At 44.4% G+C, this 23,836-nt stretch overlaps 1 protein-coding gene across 6 annotated transcripts in view; it reads right to left on the reverse strand.

Annotated features, from left to right (window-relative positions):
* Nucleotides 1-23,836, reverse strand: part of LOC100120109 — a 405,862-nt gene that overhangs the window by 53,595 nt on the left and 328,431 nt on the right. For all 6 annotated transcript variants that reach the window (XM_016990241.3, XM_008217833.4, XM_016990242.3 and 3 more), the window contains one exon: nucleotides 21,328-21,453. In XM_016990241.3, the coding sequence (XP_016845730.1) occupies nucleotides 21,328-21,453 (126 nt within the window). The remainder of the gene's footprint in view (nucleotides 1-21,327; nucleotides 21,454-23,836) is intronic.

Consider the following 23,836-nt stretch of genomic DNA (forward strand, 5'->3'; position numbering starts at 1 on the left):
TCTTCTTGCTTCTTATTGCGACTTTTTAATTAGGGATTCGCTTCAGGCCTTAATGCGTTTGATCGGGCTTATCGCATTGATGGAATTCGCGACTGTGCCACCTGCGTCCGGGAGGTTTTAGTTAGAATGCAGGGAGTGTCTCACTTCGTTGACGGAGCTTTCGCCGCTTTGCTCGCGTCATTGATTGTTTCTGCTTGATTTGAGCTGTTTTGCTGCGGAAATTTAGCGTGGCGAAATGCGTGTTATAGATTTTCCTTTTTATCGAGTTCTCGTACAGAGAGCCGACTTTTTATTTTTCGACCACGGACATTATACGTCCGTCGGGAAAAATTTGACTGAAGAAAGTTACGAACATTTTGTATTTTTACGAGGAAAATTTAGCGCTCGTTTAGAAGCGATAACTTTTTACGAGCTGTAGATGTCGGCGCAAAGATGCGAAAATGTGATTGCATTGTACGTGTGCCAGCCTGCGCGTCAAGTGATATTCGACACGTGGCCGCAATGTGTTGCTATATCGATGCTCGAGTGACGCAGGCCAAACGAAAATTTTAGACCAGTGCCGCTTGTTTGCACATTGTATTCTTACCACGTTTTGAATATGAATTATATAAGTGCTAATGTCAAATATAATATTTTCAAACGTGATCGTCGTTGGATTATTATTGCATTCAATTGTCTATTTGTCACGTGTGGAGATATAGTATACCGAAGGGAAATGTGCACAAACGTGCTGATAAGTGCGACAGTCTGTAAATTATTGAATCGACTATTTCGATCGCGGCACAAAAGAACATTATTTCTCTATAACGTCATCTTCCATTGAACTATGCTTGAATCACAATCCATCAATATTATTCGCTCGACATGACTCAAATCGATAATTTAACAATCAATCTAATCTTATAATCCACACGCATTACACAGGTACTACATCCAATCCAAAGCTTTTAAACGCGCAGGAAATTCCTTTCATCGATGACAAAAGAAAATATGTAGGTTAAGCTTTGAAGATCGTTATTAAATTTGTGTAACGAACTGCGACAACACATCGATCAAAATCACGCCGAGCTGAAAACTCGTCCCTTTCAATCAAAACAAAACGTCGAAAAACGCAGAAAAAAATATTTCTACCAAAACAACACCGAACCCCTTTCTTCCTCGAGCCGAGAAGAATTTTTTCCCAGCGTCCCTCGCACATGTGGGGAGGCAATTTGGCGAAGCGATCGAAAGCGCGCAGCATCTCGCGCGACGTATAATAGCCTCGAGGGGTAATTCCTTAATTTTCGAGGGAGAGAGAGAGAGAGAGAGAGAGAGAGAGAGAGAGAGAGAGAGAGAGAGAGAGAGAAGAGCGCGCGGGACTTCCCCGAAGGCACAGCTTATATATACTTAAGGGATAGAGCGTATCATTACGCGTATTCGCCTTTATGCGATTTCTCGGACGCAACTACGTGTACGCGAGCTTCATTTTCACGGGCTTTGACTCTCTTTTTTTAGCGAGCAGCTTTCTTCTTCGTCTCTGTCCTCCTCTCGTTTCAGGAGTTGCCAGACTGCTGTAATCGTAAAGGAAGGTCTTCGAAACGGTGAATCTCCCGTCGAAAGGCTTAAATACGGGGTCCCTTTATTCGAGAAGTCCGCGGGGACTCTCGTAAAAATGGATAACGTTTTGTTTATGTGCTGTCGAGACGAGCGATTTCGGTGGGGCCTTTTTGCTCGCGCGCAGTTTGACGCGTCAATAAAAGTTAAGCGACTTCGCTTATTGCTGAGGCCGGATTTTTTTGGGAAGGTCGAAGCTTATCGACGTAATTGCCGCATTAAGAGCTTTCGCCCGAGTGTATTCTAAAAATCGTGTCAAAGAAGATTTTGATGTCTTTTCAAAGTAGAGTATTACTCTCTACACCACGAATGTTTCCTTGAAAACGATGCATTGCATTTTTAAACAAGCAACTTCTTTCAATAATAGCTTCGCATTAACGCAGGCTTGACGTAACTGCATCAAACCGATCGAATCGCATCCATCATCTCTCTCAACAGCATTAATTACTATTTGCACAAGATCTCGTCCCTCTCGCGGCTAATTACCGCAGCGTGGGTAGGTCCAGAATAAAAAGCTCCAGCTCTCGTATATATCCAATACGGCAGAGCCATCGTCGGCGCGCATCAGCCGCACGTGCCGTTTTTCGAGTGTTTTGATTTACGAGCCATATATCCACGCTACTATACATCGACGTACGCGCGTATCTTTTCTCCGCCGACGCTATACTCCTGCAGGACAAGTGGAGCTTTCGCAACTCGTTACCTATGCACGAGCTTTTTTCCCCGCCGCGTTAACAATTTTCGAAGCGCGTGTTTATTGCCGTTTGCCGCGCGCGTTGCGTAAATTGCATTGTTTGAACGTCCTCTGCGCTGGCAGTACACGGTAGAGCCTGTGCGTGTATATGGTTTTTATTGGCGGGGAGGAGTGCGAACGAGATTTATGAAAAGTCCTCTTTGTTTCTTCGAATGACTCAGAGAGCTGTGTGCGTGTACGGGATTTTCGAAAAAGCACCTTGCAAGGTCGCGAGAGAAAGAGAGGAAAGAAATTCGACCGGCTGTCTTCATTCCGGCGACGAAGCGGAGAAAGGAATTCCGCGCGACAACAACCTCTCATCGTCGTCGGATCTTCGCGCATAAAGAGCTTACGCGGCAGGCAAGGAATGCGCCCGGTGTACAACACACTTACGCATTCACGTGACGATTCGTTATTTTTTCGCGCATTCGGACGATCCCGCGACGCCCACTACTGTGAAAAAATCGATATGAGGTGAATGTCACACGACGAAGACGATGATGAGGACGTCGAGGTACACAGCGTGGGTGATTTCGCGCCGCGCGCGCTGTGTCCCGATTAAGGTAGACAATGCCGCTTCGCAAGAGAAATAAAGAAAGAGCGTTGATTGGCAATTCAAATTCGCGCGAGCGCAAGGCGCGGAGGCTTTCTAATGGAATTCAAACGCCGTACGGTTGCGCCAGTTCGCTGGCGCCGCTGTATGCATGCGACGCGTAATTGCAATCGATGACCGATTGGGTTATGGAGAGGACGATTGTACCGAGAAAGAGAGAACGAAGAAGAGTAAGACGACCGATGCGGGAAAGCCACGGAACGATGATGGGGGGACAGTTTGACAATTTGTTTTCCTTTAGGTCTTTTTGCCGCGCGCAGGTCGCGTTGTGCATTATTCATGGCACGCCGTGGAAAATTGTTTCTTTTTTTTCGCTGCGGGTTTGCAAGAGGTTTATGATGCTCGTCGGAATGGAAGAGCGAAAATAGCTACAGATAAGAGATCGTATCAATTTGATCGGGTGGATAAAGTAACATGTTCGTTTTTGAAGAACGCAAATATTTGAGGATATGATAACAATTGATCGAACGAATTTCATAATTTAAATTGCAAACAGCGTGATTAAGCAAATTTTTCAAAAAAATAATTTATTCAATGCGGCAGGTGATTTTCAATAAATATTTGCATTCTGTCACATGGCTTCGAGGCAAATGTTTGCATGATTAACGAATAAAGATGCGTAACCAAGACAAAGCGCAAAGAACGATATTTTTAAGCTACTTTATTCCGGCAACCGATATGCGCGTATAATTCACGATGACACGTATAAAAAAATGATTATGCAGCAAAAATAAACTAGATCAGGTTATGCAAAACACTGCCGGCATATCGTCCCACAATAATTCCATACGGCATCCGACAATGTCTAGATCGCATCAGTCCCCTCCATCAATAGGATCAACGATCCCCTGCTGCCACAAAGCCTAATCCCACGCACCCCGTATCAAAAGGACAGTCATCCGACGTGAAAAAAAATCCCCCGAGAGAGCACGATTTGCAAACTCACATTTGCCAATCTAGGAACGGAAGCCGATCTGCCGTTGATCCTTCGCCTCCTCAGCAGCCTGGCCCTCTCTCGGTCTCTTCTGGTACACCTCTCGTCCTGTTGTCTGAGCAACAACGTCTGACCTGAACCGGCACTCCCACCATCACCATCACCACCGGCACTGTTCTCCACATCCTTGCTGCCATAGTCCACTAACTCGTCCTCCTGCTGAAGCGACCTGATCCTCAGCAGGACACAACTCTCGTCGTCGTCGACGCTGGCCACCTCGCTGCAGCAGCGCATTCCATCGGCCGATCCTACCTCGAGCTGCAATTGGTGGCCCTTGATGGACTCCGCAGCTGACCGCCACTCGTCCTTGATCCTCGAATCAAAGGATGCCGATCGGCGAGTTATCTCCCGCGGTTGGTATCGTTTGCCACTGCAACTGCTGTTGTAGGACCGCCTAGCTATCAGTCGTTCGGTTTTGGTGGAAAAGTCTTTGCTGGTTCTGGTGTGCTCGTTGCCGTTGCCGCGAGATCGGTATCGTATGGACACTGAGTCTACGGCTATGGGTCGAGGTGGCTGCTTGTCCTCGTAGACGACGTCGTCCAGATAGGTGGACTCGCTGCTGTCGTCCACGAAACCGGAGTCGTTTCTCGAGTGGACTGTCGGGAGCTCCAAAGTCTCTAAAGCTGACGTAGACCTTCTCAGAACAACTGGTTTCTCTTCAACCAGGTTCACAGTGACCTTGGTTTCATCGATCTTTTCGACCGCATTGTCATCGTTCCTCAGGTTCACGATGGTATAGTACTTCTTGGGTTCCTGCCCACAGGTTTTCCCCGAGAACGACGTGCACTGAATGACACTACTCTGATCGTCCACAGTATCACAAATACAGTTCGACGCGTATCTACTGCTGCTCAAAATCGACGGTCTGATCTTCGTGAGCAGCGGGGACTCTTTCAGATTCCTGTGATGCTCGTCCGAGGAGTCGTAAGACCTGACTCTCCTGACGACTGGCTTTCCAGCACAGGCTGCGTTGTTCCTGAGCAGTCGGGTAGCCTCGACTATGGCAGGCAGTCCGTCGTAGCCGTCGTTGAAGTAATCCCGAACAGTCGTGGGCTTCTTGGCGATCTTTGCGCAACCGTCGACATCGTCGCACTGACGTCGTGGCTGCTCCTCACCGGCGATGAACATATCGCGCGCCGTCCGATAATAGCCGCGCCGCGGGATTCCGGCGACTCCCACTACTCCACAAATTCCGTCGCTGCGCTCAAGACGTCGACGACGTCATAGCGATCCGACGACGCCGGCTGCTGCGTGTTTTGTCCGGTTCGCCAAAGATCAACATCCGCACGCACTGTTTTTGCGGAAGTCCAGCGCAAAATATGACTAATAAGTATTTCATGCACTCGTATCCCAAAGATCAGGCGGAGAGTATCGGCAGCACTTTTGAATGAAAGAATTCGGGAACGTTCACAAAATCAGATTCACCGAACGAGTTATCTCTAATTTCTCATCACTGCGATCCGCAATTCATCAACCGTACTATACACTCCTAGAAAAATATAGCATAGCGAATCTTTGGAGAGGCGAACGAAATTTCGACTTTCAACTAAGGTACGCTTTAAATCTTCCTTAAAGTGTACTTAATCTACTGTATGCTGCGTACGAGGAAAAATTTGAAGTATCAAAATCAAGCCCTGCCGGCACGTAAGTTGCGCTAGGTAGCGTCGGACGCTCGCACGCCGCCTCGGCAAAGGTCCATTTGGTATGACGTGCTTCTCTCGCTCGTGTACACGGTGCGCCGTCCGCGAGCGCTGCTGGCCTACTGCCGAGCTGAGCCGAGAGCGCAGTCTCGCCGAAGCGCTTTTTCTCTCTCTTTCTCTCTTCCCCCTCCTCCCCGATTCTCTCTCCCGGGGTTCGCTGCTCTATGAGTGTATAGGTACATGTGCGCGTACGCGCGCTGCACTTACTACAAGCCACTCTCCCTCTCTTTTCTCTCTCTTTCTCTCTCCGTGGGCACTTACGTACATTCGCTCTTTCTCTTTCTCTCTGATGGGCTGTCTGGGACTTTTTTCCGGAGCCTGATGTGCGCGGGTTCGTGTTTTTTTTTTAGGGAAATAGGCGGTGATGGGCTGTACTTATTTTTTAAAGGCTTCGCGGAAGTCGGAGGGAAATTTGTTCCTTCTTTGTTGCTTGTTGCAATAAACAGTGTATCTTTCGCTGTTGATACAAGTGGAAATACAAATGGTTTATCAAAAATTAGAGATAACGGGCGTAATAAAAGAATTTCTAAAATCAACAAAACTGTACTCGATAAAACCCATATTACTCTCCTTTTCACTTTTCATTCGCGGCCGCCTTTTTTCAATACCCTTCAGCTCCCGCTCGCGCGCGCGCGATTACACCGAGAACTTCATCTACGATCGCATTGTTGTTCGGGCTGATGTCCATCTGCTGTGGGTTCATTTCTGTTCTCTCGTCATGCTCGAGACTGATACTGCAGCCGATCTCGCTTATATAATGTACAAATGACGCGGCGAGTACGGTATACATGTGTATCCGAGGGGGCGCATGAACCCGAGAGAGAAAAAAGGAGACGCAGCGCGGAGAGAGAAAAGTCGAGCGTCGTGGGGGAGTTTTTGAAATTATTTTTAGACGATTACGCGAGCGACTTCGTGACTTGTGGTTTTCTTTACGCATACATTTTTTATGGAAAAAGTAATTTATAGTGGATGGAAACTTAGAAATATTTTCATGAGATTGGTTACAAGTTCTTTTTTTCGTGCAATGACACTGTACCGTGCACATTCGTACTATGAGAAAATTCAAAGACAGGATATTTTTATGATTTATGACATAAATTATTCATGTGTTTCTAAACTGAGCTTGCACACATGCGTTAATTGGAGCCACTTTTCTCTCACTTTTTCAAAGGAAAATTACTACATTGATATTAAATCGATACGCTTCGGTGATTGCATTTGAATAATTATTTACAAGAATAAGGAACAAATATAAATTAAAAAAGAAAAGAAAAAGTCCATCGCGAATAATCATAAAACTAGAAAGTCCCTCGCAGAAAGTGATCACTGATTGACATCCCTATACGATTTACGCAAACTCAGCGTGAAGCGCGCTTATTCAATCCGCTGGAAAAATTCAGATGAACGTTGACAAAGACAAAGCTGCGCCGCCGCGTCTAGTCTTTTTTTCTCCACAGACTGCTTTATGTAACGTTAAAGATGAGAAATAAACTACTGTACCCGATAGACTTACGCGTCGGCTAAACGAAATCATGGGATTACCAAGGGGGAAAATACATTTTGCTCAAATTCAATGCTATAAGACAAGTTGGATTTGTCGAATTCGACGTTGAATTATGGTGCTCTCAGGACTTCGCATATCTAAACGTTTTCAATAATTACATGCAAACGTTGATATTCCACTGAATACAAGTTACTTAGAAGGCCTGTGTGGTATATCAATGACAATAAATATTATTTCACGAGAAAGAAAACTGAGAAAAGAATCCAAAAACGCTCGTTTTCAGGTGCAGATAACGGATAGCGAGAAATGAATAAACCACTGCTGACAGGGATCTCGGCAGGAAAACGCGTGTTTACGTGTGTCACGCTTACTGATTTTATCAAGACTCCAAAATCTAAATTATGTGTTAATTAACTTTTCGATTCTTAATTATAAAATTCAAATTCTACAAGGCCTTTTCAAGTACCGCGCATCAGAAATTTCCAATGTCTCAACTAGGCAATCGCGGGGATAGTTGTGAAGTCAAATAACGTCCGATTACCCCATAATTCACTCGGCAAACCGTCACATCGACCAAAGTCGCCCGCAGTGCGAAAATCCACAATCCCGACGCAGCAGCGCGTCTTTCATTATACAGTCCGTGAAGAGAAAAACCCCGCGCGCGCTCCTAGCTCGAGTTCTACAAGACCGGATTAATCAAGCCACGGGACGCGGCAACGAGAGTATATAGTAGTATGGTGTACACTTGCACAAGAGAGTAAAAGAAAACAAAAGAAATGAGAGAAACTCTCGCGGAGCGCGAGCGAAGCAGCAGAGTGAGAGAGAGAGAGAGAGAGAGAGAGAAAGAGAGAGAGAGAAAAAGAAGGAAGGAAGGTGCATTCGCACGTGCGTGCGCTGCATTTCGCACGTGCCGCACGTGCGGCCGAGGCAGCTCTTTATCATTAATTGCGCGCCGCGCTCAAAGGGCGGCCACGTGATCTTTCTCTCTCTCGCGGAAGTATGCGTAATATACGCGGTCGTTAGGAGAAAAAAAATAAAGAGCGGCTGGTGCTTTTGGCGGGGGGATGAGCTGGAGAGATTGCAATCGATAAGAGGGGGGGGGGGGATATTTGAGACGCTGATGGAGGCGTTGATCAAAGCGCGAGACGACGAGGAGGAGTTTGATAGAATCGTCCTGGCTTTTCTGGAAAGAGCTGACGGAGGAATGCGACGCCTTATCGAGAAAAGTATGCCGTTGTTGGGATTTTCGGAATGCGCGCCGGGGAGGAATTTTTATTGGGAGAGGTGTTAAACGAGTACGCGCCATGAGCTTGTGATTGACTCGTCTTTATTGGATGAATTTTAATGCGTTCGATAACTTTTACAAACATTAAACATTCCGCACTTTACGCGTGACAACACAATGGTAAAAAAAATGTACCGTTGCACATTATAAATTCTAATCGTCGCAAAAAAAAAACAAGAGTAGGCGATAAAAACAACGTAATCACACTCTCGATCTTACCCTGTACACACGCGCAGCTAACAATGTTTATGATGATATAAAAACACAGACTCGTCCGGATTGATTAACATCGACTCTTGCCTCAACGCAAATCAATAGACGCTCTCGTACGTATATAAACCGTATAATTCAGATAAGTATCAGCGTTAAAAATTCGCGGAGATCGAGAGCGAGAAAATTCCACCGGACGTTAATTACCCGAGAGCGATTTTATAAGCATCGGTATAAGCGACGCTGCGTTACATTATAAACTCCACACACATGCGTCCCGTGAGAAAATACCCGCGAACGCGGTCATCGAAGGCTGCGGCGCGGCAGGGTTATCTTCGAGTGAGGTATGAGGCGGTTGCAATGCGGAAAATTGAAAATAACGCACAATGATGTAAGTCGCTCGTTGAGGAGTTGACGGAATTATTGTTGGAGTGTGTTATGTTGCTATGTGCCGGTTTACGTGATGCTTTAATGGATTTCAAAGTCGCGAGAAACGGTTATGGATTTTAATGGAAGAGATGACGGTGATTTGAACGATGTCTTTCGCATTTGAAGATGGGTCTATACAATGTACGCGATTGTCAATGTATGAAGAATATCAAATAATTCAATAAACACATCAACCCGCAGTACAGTAAACGAGCAATTTCCTCCAATGAATAGCAAAATGGCAAAACCCTCGCAACCATCTAATCTCGGAACCGCATCTCAGAAGATATTTAGTGCGAGCGCAACGCTCTCGCAAGAGAATTCCTTTCATCACGCGCAGCGAAAAGAAAAACGCGAATCCGAACCCGCAAACATCGAGTACCTGCATACACTGTACATGAGGTTGCGCGCAGGCGTCCTTGCGCCGATGAAACGCTGCTCCCTCGGTACTCTTGTAAAAATCCTCGTCCATACCGCCGTGCGGATTATACATCGCTCTGATGTACGTGGGAAGCGTTGATTACCGGCCCAGATTCCGCGTGTATACACTTTCGCGTGCGGTCTATGGCATTATGAAGCGCGAATTACGCTCGATTCGATAACCAGTCGGATGATGCACTCACGCAATGCGTATACATGTGTGGCGGTATGCGGTCTTTGTAATTAATGGTCGTTCGCCATGTGAAATTAGAAATCTTGGACTGGATACTAAGGCGAATTGAATAAATCATTTTTTGATGGATTGGTATTCTTGGGACTTCCCGCTATTGTAGTTTGATTAACAAATATTAATCAAAGTTGAAGTTTATTTTGTAGAAACGGCTGGTATGGGTGAATTGGAACTCTGCACTTCATCATTTATTCAATATCTGTGTCATGGTCTCCTGTTTTTAAAGAGACGTATCTTGCTTACTAGCTAATTTCAGGCCATTTTCAAGTAAGAAGCGGTACAGCCGCGAATACAGGAGGTAATTACACGGCCTAAGAACACTCATTTGAATTTAAATGTCGAAAAACGTTACATCGCCTACGTTAACGAGAGCACGTATACGGTACAACAATCCACCGAAAAAGAACCGTCTACTCCAAATCAGCGAAAAATACCATCATCTACACACGTAAGCCCGCGTTACAGTTATCTCTGCGCCTACACTCGAAAACAAGTGCTCCGAACATTCGATTACACGAATTCCTTCTGTAGTAAATCACAGATACGAACTGGGAATAAATTTACGGTACGTACAAACTCATACGCTCGTAAAGCGCGAAAGTCCGAAGTACAAGCGAATCTCCTTCCTGAATGACTGATCCGAAGCGTTAGAAGCATAGGTGTTCAGTCGAAGCGTTCGCGAGTACAGTTACGTTGGTCTTTATTTCGCCGCTTACGAATGTGTCTGTCGAGCGTCTCTCGGTCACCCACTTGCGTTTTGTCATGGCCGTCGCGTATATGTGACAAAGTCGGCGCGTGAATGCCGAAAGGAATCCGAGAGGTACGTATAGGTATATCGGCGAAGTGTAGTAGGTGCGCCGAAAAATCGAGCGGAACGCAACCGAGGTGAACGTCTCGAAAACGGATCGGATTGTTGATGTGCACGAGGAATTTGACCTTTACGCAAGATTCCCGAATTTTGAGTGGCTTTGCTGGCTATGTTATACTTACCGTAATTATTTGAAATATGATTGATATGTGCGAAGATGTTTTTATGAGACACACTTACGTGCAGGGTAGAAGATGATTTTTCGAAACTTACCTGAAACATAAAAATAAAATTTAACATTAATCAAAGCGATTGTTAAAAAAGATTCACGATGAAAATATTTCAAGGAAAAAGAATATAATCTAGTATAAAAAATGAAATATAAGGAGATAGACTTTCAGATTTAAGCGCTCCTCGTTCGCTTGGGACGATAGTACGACGAACGTAATAAATCTAAGCCACAAACGCCCAGCAAGGAATAATTCGCGAGTATACGCCTAGAATGCTAATCCTTGAACTCCTCGTCTGCTACGATAAATAAAAACTCAATCGTAAAAAAGGGTAACGACACAACCAGCCTACGCCATCATATTCGTACTCAGAAAAACTCAATAAAACGTCAAGCAGCCAACTCCACCAGTAGATCTACGGGCATAATAAACATATCCCATAAACCGTCGCCTTTTTTCTCCTCATAAGTACACGGGTGCGGATAGTATACTATAGGCTTTCCTCTTTTGTATACGCTCGCTGTCACCATTCAAATGCTCCGTTACACGCGTAGCCTTGGCGCAGGAAAGCGATCTCCTTGTGACTCGTCGCGTCGTGAATTTTCCCGGCGACACCTGCTAGAAAATTTCAATCTCTTGCTTATAAATATCCCGATAATAAGCAGGGCCGAATTTACGACCACAACGAGGATCGAACTCTCCTATTATTCACCGAGACGAACGTGTCGTTCGGGGGTAGAATAAGAATAACGAAAATCTACGATAGCTTTTTGATTTGCGAGCTGTTGATTTTACTGACGGATGACGTACGGTGAAAGTCGATGATTATATTTATTTCTGTGGGTGAATTTTTCGAGACAATTAAAATAGTTGGACGAAAAGTTATCATCGTCGATTAGTTTAAAAAGTCACGTGATCATAAAGAGGTATTTAATTTGTTTAGTACGGGACTTGAATTTCGAATTGTGTGCGTACACGTTATGCGACGGGACGTTGGAACAACGTTATTTTGAATAAGTTGTAGATGGTTGAATATTTTAAGTCCGAGGAAGAGTGAATCATTGGCGGTTATTATTTGAGAACGCGCGACTTAAAACTCTTGAGTAAATGTCACGCGAAAGAGTACCCCTCGCGTGGGTATCGTTCATACCGTTACTTTATTAAATATTCTTGGGATTTTACCGCGTATACATTTCTCGTATTACACAATCAGAGTTTGAATGAAACGAGTTTTTTTCGTATAACTGCATTTTCGTGTGAGGTAATCCCGCTGCAGATACCTCGGTGACAAAATAAAAACTGTTTATTTTACAAAAGTTACCGTACCTGAAATTAATTCGCGACGCGTTTTTCCTTTATCCTTATCTCCATCTTAGGTAAGATCCGTCGATAACAACCATTATAATTAAAATCGAATCACTTCGTAATGATTTAATAGCTCTAATTAAACTATAAAATTACCCACATCGCGTAATTGAACTACCTACAAACGAATTCCAGGCTAAAATCTCGTCTGTAAAAAAGGCGTGACAAGTCTCTAATCAGAAAATTGTAAATTAAATCTATCGTTCGCTCTCAGCATCGACAGCCCATAAATAATTGTTATGATCGGCGTTACGCATAGCTGGTCGCTCGCGCCTACGCTAACGCATGGAAAAGGTGCAGGACGCCGATATGTAGGTTATATGAAAAGCTTGAGCCATCGCGAGGGGCGACATTAAGTGGGACGATGTAGAGGTGGAAGTAGCGCCGCTGACAAATGGGACACCTGAAATCGTCGCGCGCGGCCTTGGACAATGAGGCGATTTTTCTCGGCGCCGCCGCGCGAGGCTCTCTCTTCAACTTTAATCGATGCGAGGTTTCTTGCGTTGCAGTGTGTGTGTATTTTTTCTGCAGGTGATTTATATATTTTTCTCTTCGCTGAGATTCCACGGATTCTGCGCTCTGGCCTTTCTTTTTTAATTGAAAGTTTTGCGTCGCATTTATGAAGAAGATTTTCTACTTAGAGTTAGTGATGTTGGTTGTATTTAATGATCACCTATCTGCGCGACTGCGAAAAAAATCATCGAATCAACTGAACGTTTGGGTAAAATGCACATGTCATGCATTCCTATGATTCTTATAAAATATATGAAATGATGTTTTCCCAAAGAGTTCATTATTCATCCTATTATTGTTAACGCAATATTCCTTTAAGAATTAATATTTGCAAAGCATCAAAATTTCCCCCCACAAAAAATGTTCAAAGGCCTGCACAATTTCATACAAATCATATAACATTCCTCGCAGTAAATCAAACAAACAATCCACCTTGCGCAAAAAATCATCGAAGCTCTATCTTGCTTAAGGCAGAGCCGCCTTCTATCAACGCGACACATAATGAACGCGAGCCGATCGCGGAATTTTCGTTAAAAGCCAACAACTCGTATACTCGACTCGGCAGCTGCGTTGCGTCACGCAATCTCGGCCACAAGACCGACTGACGAGGTGTGTGCATGGCTGCGTGAGAGAAGTGAGAGATAGCGAGGCTACGCCCGCGCTGGTCTGCCGCAGTATTACAGAGGAGCGCCGCTGTGTCGAGGTCGTACGAGTTTCTTGGACAGAGCATTATAGCGAGTGTATGGAAGCTGCTTTTTGCCGAGCAATACATGGAGAAAGAGATTAATCGGCCCGATGTGTACTTTCCATTGGTTTATTGATTTTTTTAAGGTCTTACGAGTGGGTCGATTGTGAATTGATTTTCCTCACACGAAGAAAGAAGGTCCGCTTCTAACGGTAGGTAGTATCGCGAAGCAAATAGTTTTCGGACTGACCTCCCCACACACTTCTTGTAATTCGGACTCTGTAAGTCTCCGACTAGTGATTATTGCCGGAGACTTATGCTTAACTTTAAATCTTTATTGTAAAAACGCATCTGCTATTAATTTATCTAATGAAGCATAAACAGCAATAAAATTCAACTTCCCGCATCCAACCTTCATCGCAACATTTTCATTTATCCCTCATATAATCCACTCGATACAAATTTTTCCGAGCCACGCGATGTTTTGATCATCTGTCTCTCGCTCCAATCCATTCATCTCACCGGACATAAAAGGCCCACGGGCAGATACAATAACTCATCCATCGATTTTTCGGGCCCTGCGTATGGCTCGATTCTAATGACGCTATAATCTCCGCTGTGTTCGAAAAGCCCCCTGCTCACGCATTGTCGCGTCTTCATTTCTGCCTAATCGTCCGGAATATCTCGTCGTTCGCCTTCAGTGTGTTTAGAAGTGAGCTGGGACAGATAATGCCCGACGTACAATAGAAAATCCCCGCACGCCCACTTTACGAATCACGCTGGATTTATCGCGAACAACGGGATGCGACTGCGTACCTTCTGGTATGCTGTTTTTCGTCTGCGAAAAATTTGCTCGGATATTAATCGTGCGCGCAGTGTGACGTGTCATATTTTTTTGCTATTACACTTACACGTCCGTTGATTGCAACCTCGTGTTATATTTCATTTTCAAATAGTTCGGGCACGAGTAACAAGACCATCTGCATCGGACGTTTTATTCCATCGATACACAATCAGCTCTTGCGAAGATTGATGAATCCTTAGCAAAGTACCACTGTCCCTTTGTCTCAATTCTTCTCTATTTCATTTCGTTTCTCTCTCAGACGTCTCTCCCTTATTACGTTCCTTCCGCTTCATCCATTTCCCCCGCAACTCTCTCCACCTCCTCTTCCTCCACCATCTCTATATAGCTTTACATATCAAGTTGTACTCAAGATACCGAGTTTTATACGCGACGCGAGGGGTCGCGCATCTGCGCTGCAGCAGCACGGTTAAACTGTTGAGCAGCATCATGTCGTAAACCTTTCCACGTTAATAACTTTCTCGTATACTATACGGCCGTTTTCAATCGCTCTCCCGCTTGATGATCGCGTCGCATGCGATATACTGCTTTCTTTCTGGTCCGCGTCTGCAGTGCGTGTAAGCTACTGGTCATTATAAGGCGATTTGTCAAACTCCTCTGTTTTATAACTTTCGTGAGAGAAGGAACAGCGGGAGAATATACACTTCGTCTATATACGGTTGATGCAGCTTCGAGACGTCGAGTTTTATTGTTCACGGCGTTGCGGGGAGCTTGGTAAATAAACGAGGAAAAATTTGCAGTTCTCACGATTCTCGATGGAAGACTATTATTTGGCTTACGTAAGGAGAGACTTAGTTTTATTGCGAAAAATTAAATCTAACGACAGCGCCATTTGTGTACATTTATGGCGATTTATTAATGCACATATCATACAGACACTCCGCGAGAGACCGAACTTAGATAAACTATTTGTTTACGTAATGCTTGTTTCCGTATGGACATAAATAGATCTCCGATGATTTATAAACGGAATCAACAATGCCTTATCCATCTGGTATCAAAACGTTCCTTTCTATAACGTGCTCAGTATCGATGATTGAAACGTTTTACTTTTTAACAGGCCATCATCCGTACAATTAGCGTACGATTTGAGTGCGCAACACATATTTTCAATTACATTGAAAGCAGCCGATAGTTTTCTGGGAAGCTGCCTGGAATGAAAAAACGATTTTTCTTGGACATACACTATAAATAGTATTTTCACATTAAATAGATAGCCATCAAGGCATTATATGAGGTAAAAAACAGAAATCCACACCTCGGTATATCCCGCGGTCTTTTCTGATCTTTCTATTTGGTTTGCTTTCAATTTGCTATGTAAGCCGACATTTTTTAGTATTACCGATTTTTAAATTCACAGCGTTTATCACTCGGAATGATTCGAATTGACGAAGATGAAGAAAGAAAATTCACAAATATATTTGCTATCTAATAAATTGCCAGTGAGCTACACTCTCGCAATGCTTAAATGCATATATTTTTTTATGAAACATCAAACATTCTATACCTTTCATATTGAAATTAACCGTAACTTCATAATCACCGCTTTATCCTAAATTTTCATCCGCTTTCACAATCCTTCTCGATTTCCCTAATTTCCTCCTTTCGACAGTAAGCACTGCACGCTTCCCCTCCTACAAAATCTCGAAACTTTTCGTTATTTCTGCGAGAGCCCAAGCGAGTATGCACAGTCGCAATTGAATTCACGCTGCTCTGAGTCCGACGATAAGCGCCGACGATTTTATCGACAGGATACTTAGACTCGATGCATCGCCAGGAACTTTCTAACTCCTCTCCGGCCGCCGCGACGTGCGCGCACGTCTTCTCTCCGCAACGATCATCGCGCATCCGGGGATAGAAAAGTCGAGAAGGAAAAAAATCGGTTTGAGGCACGAAAATGAAATACGACGTTGTTAGATACGGGAAGGCGGGAAGCTTCGAGGTGTTAAATAAGCGTTGTCGGCGGTATCTGCTGATTTATCGCGGGTGTGGCGATGACAATTTTAAGCGTAAGCACCACCGTGCAGCGGTTGGCTTCTTGAACATCCGCGATTCGATCTTGGTGGGAGAAAGGATACGTTTGATTATGCAACGGTGTAATTTAAGTTTTTATCAGTACAAAACTCATAATTTTCTACTTGCACTGTATAAATCATTCTATAGTATCGAATCTCTTGGTAAAAAAACAGCCAAACCAAAGAACTCTCTACGATCACCATAAAAAAGCCGTTGCGAAAGTCTTTGCGATCGTTCGCATATCGGGCAGAATCGGCACAAGGCGGTTATGCTCGTTAGAGGCCTGTGCTTTCCTCCGGGCAGTGTATAGAGCTCGCACGGCGATGACCGTCCCTTTATAAGGCGATGCGTGCGACGTTGATTTTGAGTTATTGACTCTGCAGCAGCCGCGGGAGAAGCCAGGGCTATATGGGTTTATAAGGAGCGCGCGAGTCTTGCGAAATATTTCGTGCGCGACGCGAGAATTTGTATACAGGCTGAACTGGAGAGACACAGGGCCTTGAGGGCATGAAGCGTATTGGCTTTATAGAGCATTTTTTGGGATGGCATTCAGGGTTAGCTACTGCGTGGGCGTCACTGTGGCTTTGAAAGTTATTTGTTTTATTATATAGCTTAGAGTTCTTCAATAGTTTACAGAGAAATCGTTTTTATACTGAAATAGCAATCGCAAAAATTATTGCAAAACATATTTCACTTTTGCTCTTGAAAACGCAAAGTCACTGTTTAAGATGCGAACAAATAAATAGTGCTATATACGCGGATAGCGCTCACGTGTATGATTTGCCCGAGACGTAATGACTCTGTCAATTTTTTGAGCCGTTAACGCCTAGTCACTCGTACATAGAAATCCTTGCGAAATTCCCAGTCTTGTTATGGATAGATTAGAAAAAATCCTTTGAATGCTCCAGTTTTCACGCCGAGGCATTCATTTATCAATTAAGTGAGTTATCTAAACAGTTTATTTAATAACATGACGTCTGCTTTATTTTGACGTTCTCTCTGTAGTATTCAAATTAGATCATTTGTAATTTCTAATAGACTTTCTTCTCGACGAAAAATCGCGTTACGCCGTACGAGTAACAGTAGCCGGCAGCATCTCTCAAATTGCTTCACAGAATAAAGTACGCGCACTATCCGCCTGTAGCAATGCCACACACTCACCCATGAGTACACAGATAATTCCTTCTTGAGCCCCAAAGCGTTACACACTCACCCCGCGCGAACACTTCCTAGTCTCTAAAGTCGAATTTAATGATCACAATTACCGTCCAGCTCTCTCGAGAGTCCGTCTACACATACACCGAACTCTCGCGATTGCACCGATGAAAAAATCACAGGAAGTAACTGAAAATCGTTATGGGCTTGCTAATACCATAAAGTCTGCGCACACGGACACTGCATTGCGTCAGAGGCCGGGCGATGTATATGTGCATGCAGAAAAGTCGAAGGTGCATGCACCGCTGCTGGTGTATAGGTATACGCACACACGTACTGTGAGAGAGTTTGCCTATCGCCGCAGCGCACGCAATTGGGTTAGCGGAACGCCGACGACGAGTGAGACTATGTATTGTCACGAATGGACATTTAAATGGCTGCTACTGTTACCGCTGGGTATCGCCGACTCGTAAAAAATGCTTTACGGCGGCGTTTAAGGGCCGGTAAATTGATATTGTTTGTCTCTTGGGTATGCTGATTTATTTTTTTCTGTCTCTCTTATTGTGCTTATCGGTTTTGCAATAACGCGTGTGTAATAGTGAAATTCGTGAAGGAATTGTCAAATGTTTAAAATGTAAAATACACGGCTGATATTGTTTATTATTCAGCGCATTGCATAATCGAAAATAACTAGTGTCCAACCTTGCTACACTGCAAATTATCCATTAGCAACGACACACACATTGTATATACCATTCGTAATTGTTTCTTCCAACGAGCCAGTGTTATCGTTTGACAAAACTAATTTGAAGATTGTTAACCAGACATTTGCGCAATGCGGAACGCAAAGAGGCTATTGTGTCACCGGGATACACTTTTCTACTGCCATCAGGGCCGAAAACAAAGTAACGAAAGTCGCGCAGTTGCAGGAATTGTTTTCGCAAGGCTGCCGACGTTGTGTACTTCGCCGATTGTCGGACCGGAATACACCGACGAGCACTTTAGAAAAAAAGCTTACGACGCTGTAATTGTTTTTCCCGTAATTAAGAGCTTGAGGACCTGAGCGAGATCCTTTAGAAAGTTCACGAACGAGTTTGTAATTACATTTTCGAACGTACAAACGCTTTAAATGGACGACGGTTCTCTCGCTCATGCGATAAATGCGCCGCGACAATTAACGATAGAACAAAAAATTCGGTATTGCACGGTTTCTTCGACGACTCTTTTTGGGCATATCTCGAGCGTAACTCTCCCGATGTAATTTTAGCACTATTATAAAATACTTTCGACGTCGATTGCATTCTCTAGAATCTTCATCTAAAAAATTGATGCTCGAAAATGTAATTTGCGATTAAGGCATTTTTAATCTGATTATGTATAGCTTCGAAATTAAACGCTAAGTAAAAACAAACATTGCGTGAGAAAATGGCGCAAAGCGTTACTAAGCCAGCAGATGGATCGAGTCTGGATGTTCCCAGAAAAAATTCCAAAGACTCATAATTTCAAGCCTTTTTAATGACTATCCAGCCGCTGATAATTAATTATTTATACGCGCTGTGGCAACGGATCTATCTAATTGCTGAGATTGCGCCTCCCTTAATTTATATAACACTCGCCGCGCGCGCGGCCTTCGCGTTTAACCCGAGACGCGTTTAAAAGGGAATTAGATCTCTCGATCTGATCTGCGGGACGATTAATCGTCCGGAGAGGAAAACAGAGAGAGAGAGAGAGAGAGAGAGAGAGAGAGAGAGAGAGAGAGAGAGAGAGAAAAAGGATAATTGCCGGTCGTTAATTCGCGATCGAAGCTCGCGAGACTTTCACGGCGGTGCGAGCTCGTGGTTTATGTGAGGGAATCTATGTATCCATCGATCGCGGGTTGAGGTCGGTGAAGAAGATTTATTTTGGTTTGGAAATGAGTCGTTGCATTGTGGCGGCGCTACTTGAAGAGGTGAGGGAATCAAAATGTTGTAGTTTGGTTTATTCGAGTTTCTAAGAATTACGATGAAACCTTTGATGAACAGAACATGCTGTGGCCATAGGTCATTATACCGTTATGCTTGCCAAACAGTATCAGCAAGGTGTTGGATTTGGAAACATAGAAATCATTTATCCGCCGTTTTCTTCTTTACCGACTCGAGATCTATCGATCCATCGATAAATGTGCGTTGTTACCGGCAGTGGTAGAAGACTTGGTAGAAAGCTTGAAGAAAGTCCCGCTAGTGACGCTAGGCATCGAGCGACTTACCAGGCAAGTGCCGCAGTATGCAGTGTATTTTATTTTATGATAGTGTTATGTAATTTTGGGAATATTATTTGTATACAGGTAGAATAAATTCGATTATTTTATTTCAAGCAACTTTTTTCAACCTCACTGTAGTTTTCCTTGGATGTTCAAAAATTAATGCAATGAAAATACCAAAAAGTTTTAACTTTGGATTTTCAATAAACAAATTCAAAACTAGATTCTAGCAAACAAAGCGAATCCTTAACGTTCAACGAGCGTAATCGTAACAGACACGACACAGTGTTCGCGTTATCATCGGCAAAAGCTTTCTTTCTGCGGACCCACAAGCGACTCGCCGTCGAAGCGAAAGAACGAAGAGAAAGAAGAGGCCGCGAGGAAGATAGGCGACGATAACGTGTCGTAGAACAACAGGGAAACGCCTGTTCCCGCGTTGTCTCTCGGGCACAAGAACCTCACGACAATGCCGCCGACGACAGAGAGCGGCTTTATGCGTTTCCGCGTATGCGCATGTGCTTATATACCTGGCCCGTGTGTACACAACCTGCAGTGTGTGTAAGTAGTACCTACAAGAGAAGACAAAAAGTCTCGCTTACAAAGGGATCCTTCATTACGATCCGCTGCTTCTTCTTCTTCTTCCTCGGCCCGGCGTCTTCCCTTTCTTCCTTCTTTTCTTTTTACGTTTGTTCGACGGCAAAAATCGAACTATCGCTCGTTTGTACGTACACCTACGTGTGTGCACGGGTATGTATAAGCGTCGATGTGGTCGTGACGAGGAGCTCAATGGGAATAACGTGAAAGGGTCGAGTGCGGGCGCGAATTTTTTTTCTCGTTTTTCTAAGCGATGTAGAATAGCATTAGCCTTTCAAAGGATCGAAACTGGGATTGCCCGGTTCGCATTGATCTGCGGCTTTGTGTTGCCGGCCGATCGCGATCTCAATGGGCTGTTCATGTGTTTCTAACGGAATTTCTTTTGGGAGAATGTTAAGATAAAAGGTCATTCTCAAATGGGATTGACGTTTGTGTTATACAGAGTCAAGTACTCAGTGTCCCGTATTGTGTGGAGAATTTTACGAATAAGAATAACATTGCTGCTTAGATTAGTAAGGTCGATCGACCGGATTATACAAAGCTGATACGAAAATGGTATTTAGTCAATCAATCATCGTGACGCGTATAATTTAGCAAATCCTCGCGTAAGTTCGCGGTTCAACGACTCGTGTATACCCGATGAAATTCGCATCTTTGTAAAAACGAAGGTTACAGTCCGCGAGCGGACACGCTCAAAACATCTCTTTCATCAATCCTTCCCGATGGAATCTTTCGAGCTCGCGCATATAATTTTCATAATTTATGAGGTCAAATTATGCGATATAATCGATCTCAAATTGATTTTTATCGCGCGCATAAATTTCCAAACTGCCAGCCGGACCGAGACGTCGCGGCGGTCAACAATTTATTATTAATCTTCCACGGGCTACTCTTCCCTCGAGAAAGCGAGTCCGGTAAAAATATTCGGAAGTATCCCCTCTCGCGAGACTATAAAAATCCGTTTCACTTGTCAGCGTGAAATATATAATGGGCTCTCCTTTCCGCGAAGAAATACACAATAATAAAGCTAGACTGGACGATTTATGCCTGATAAATCACGGGACTTTATGCAATGACGAGTCGTCGTCTCTGTGTGCGTCTGTATATAATACATAGAGGATGTACTCACCATCGACGTGAAGTAGAACTTCTCGAATTCCCGTTCATGAAGCCGCGCCGTCGTGAGGCTGGTGGCCGAGTGCTGTCCGTGTTTCGAGAGGATGTCCTCGCCTTTCTTGCACAGCCAGGATAGAACCTGCAGAACAAAGATGAAACATTATAGGTCAGTTATAGGATCGATCGATGGTCGCAACGATAACGGCGTGACAACACGCAAAGGATTACCCAGCTACAAACGCACAGTAAATTCTGACGGGCGTTTCCAACAAGTCGGTGATAATAATTACAATAATCTCACATTACCATAAAACCAGCGAGAAAAAAATAGAAGATTTTATTAAAAGTGCATCAGCAATCCGAGGCGAGCTGAGAGCGCGCTTGATAACATAATTGCCGCTCTACGAAATCTAATTACACGTTAAGCGCATAAATATAGAGCAGTAAGTATCAAAGTGCATATAGACTCCGCGCGAAACAATTTAAAAGTTTTCATACAGTTTCACTTAATGAAAGCGCTGTCAAGTCCGCGCGGAGAGATTTGCGAATTCAGCAACGTGCTAATCCTCTAAGTGAGCGTTTCCGTCTGTAATTACACGTGCTCCTATATGTATCCGACTCACCGTATCTCTGCGCGCGAATAACCTTCGCGCGCGCGCATTATACGCGTGTATTCGTGGCGTAAGATGTACATTATGTCTTCATAGGATTAAACGCGCTGTGCATAGAGTGTATTAGGTGTACTAGGATTTCACTTTCGCGAACTGCACAATGTGATAAATTTATTGAATTTAGAGCTGGTGTATACGCTCATAGAAATCGCTGTTTATCGTTGATTTTAATCTCCGCTCTCGATGCAGCGCGTGCGCAATTTTTTCCTCCGAACGCTTTCCGAGAAGCTTCGTTCAAAATAGAATAAGCCTCCCTGGCAAAAGAAGTCGAGAGGAATCCAGGGTGAAACCTTTAGCCTTGGCGAGAGAGATAGTCGCGAAGACGATCAGATGCGGCTGCGCGCATATGAAGGGCTTATAATTTATTATAAGCTCGCGTCTCGCTATCAAGAACGGCTCATCAATTTGAGCGATGAATTGGAGCGGAGCAGGCCATTTATTTGCGCGGCGACCATACGCGCCGAGACGTTTTGTAACGTTTGACCACACGACACTGAGGCATTCGCGCGGGATGTGCGTATATAAACACACACACACACACACACACACACAGAGGACGTCCTTGAACGCGGGGGAGTGACATTGTCGGTTTCATCAAAGCCAACGAGATGCAGCACATTACCATAAACCCGCGCGCACATGACGGATGATAACGGAATTATTGCACATCCCAACCTCGCGCGTATTCTCACGTGCAGAGCTGCGCGCGAGTTAACGAGAGTGAATCTTCAGCTCTCTGTGCAAAATCAGTCAAGTTCCGGGCGTATACACACGCCTCGCGTCGATGATCGATTGCGCATGCGCCTCTCGGTCTCGCCTCTCTCACGAGAGCGGGTAATTAAGGCCGAGATCCGGTGCGCGGCTTGGCTTTTGAAACGCGCTCAGGTGGTCCCGAGAGCAGTCTCCTCCGCTTTTAAAATCGCCGGCGAAGTCTGTAGAGCTCCGAACGCGAGGACGTTTATGTCGTTTTTGGCTTTTTACAGCTGGGGAAGGCATCGTCGTGTATCGAGGAAACGGCTGTGGCGCAAAAAAGTGACTGATATTGTTGTGGGAGATACGATCTCAATATAAGTGTTGAAAGAGAAATGCGCGCGTACAATAAGGCGAATTGAGCCAATAAACGTTTTGCGAAAGGATGCCGGTTTATTAAAAAATCTAGGTCGGATAATTCATTTTTTTTTATTTTGTCTCATAAAACTTCGATATGGTGTATTCTGCACGCGTCTAGTGATGCATGAGTCACGCCAACTCGAGAATGCGAAATTCTCCGAATGAGCAACTTAGCTCAGCTGTTCGCCAAACCGAAATCCCAAAGCTTTGTCGAGCGTCTCTGGTATCCCGATGAATTCCGCGAGATAAGCTCACCGGCGAATGACAAATCGCGAGAGATTGACCCTTTTGCGCCCGCTTTGCTCTCGGATCCTCGCGATTAATCTTTTATATTCCACACGGCGACGCTGCAGTAGTAGTTGTACAGTCAAAAGAGGCACGTGGGACATTCAACTTCGGGCTTCTAGGAAAATAGAATGCTGGCGCCGTGAGTCACGCGCGCCGTGGAATTAATAGGCTTTGATGGTCATTCAGGTGTCCTGTACTTTCTGGCCGGATAATTATTCATAAATTTAGTCCGATCCTTTTCAGAAACCTCCGTTTTCCGTAAGTGCGCACGAATCTCCGCGCGGTGGAAATCCGTTTCAATCAAAACTCAATTAGCGCCGGGCGAATTGGGACTGTTCGTTATTTCAGCGCGGTAAGTCGAAGGAAGAAGTAAACGTTTCATTAGCGCTCTACGTGCCCGCACGAAAACTCACTCTTCTCGAAACCTTCGATACTGACCCATATTGATATACA

Source organism: Nasonia vitripennis, chromosome 1, assembly GCF_009193385.2.
Source record: "Nasonia vitripennis strain AsymCx chromosome 1, Nvit_psr_1.1, whole genome shotgun sequence".
NCBI lineage: Eukaryota > Metazoa > Arthropoda > Insecta > Hymenoptera > Pteromalidae > Nasonia > Nasonia vitripennis.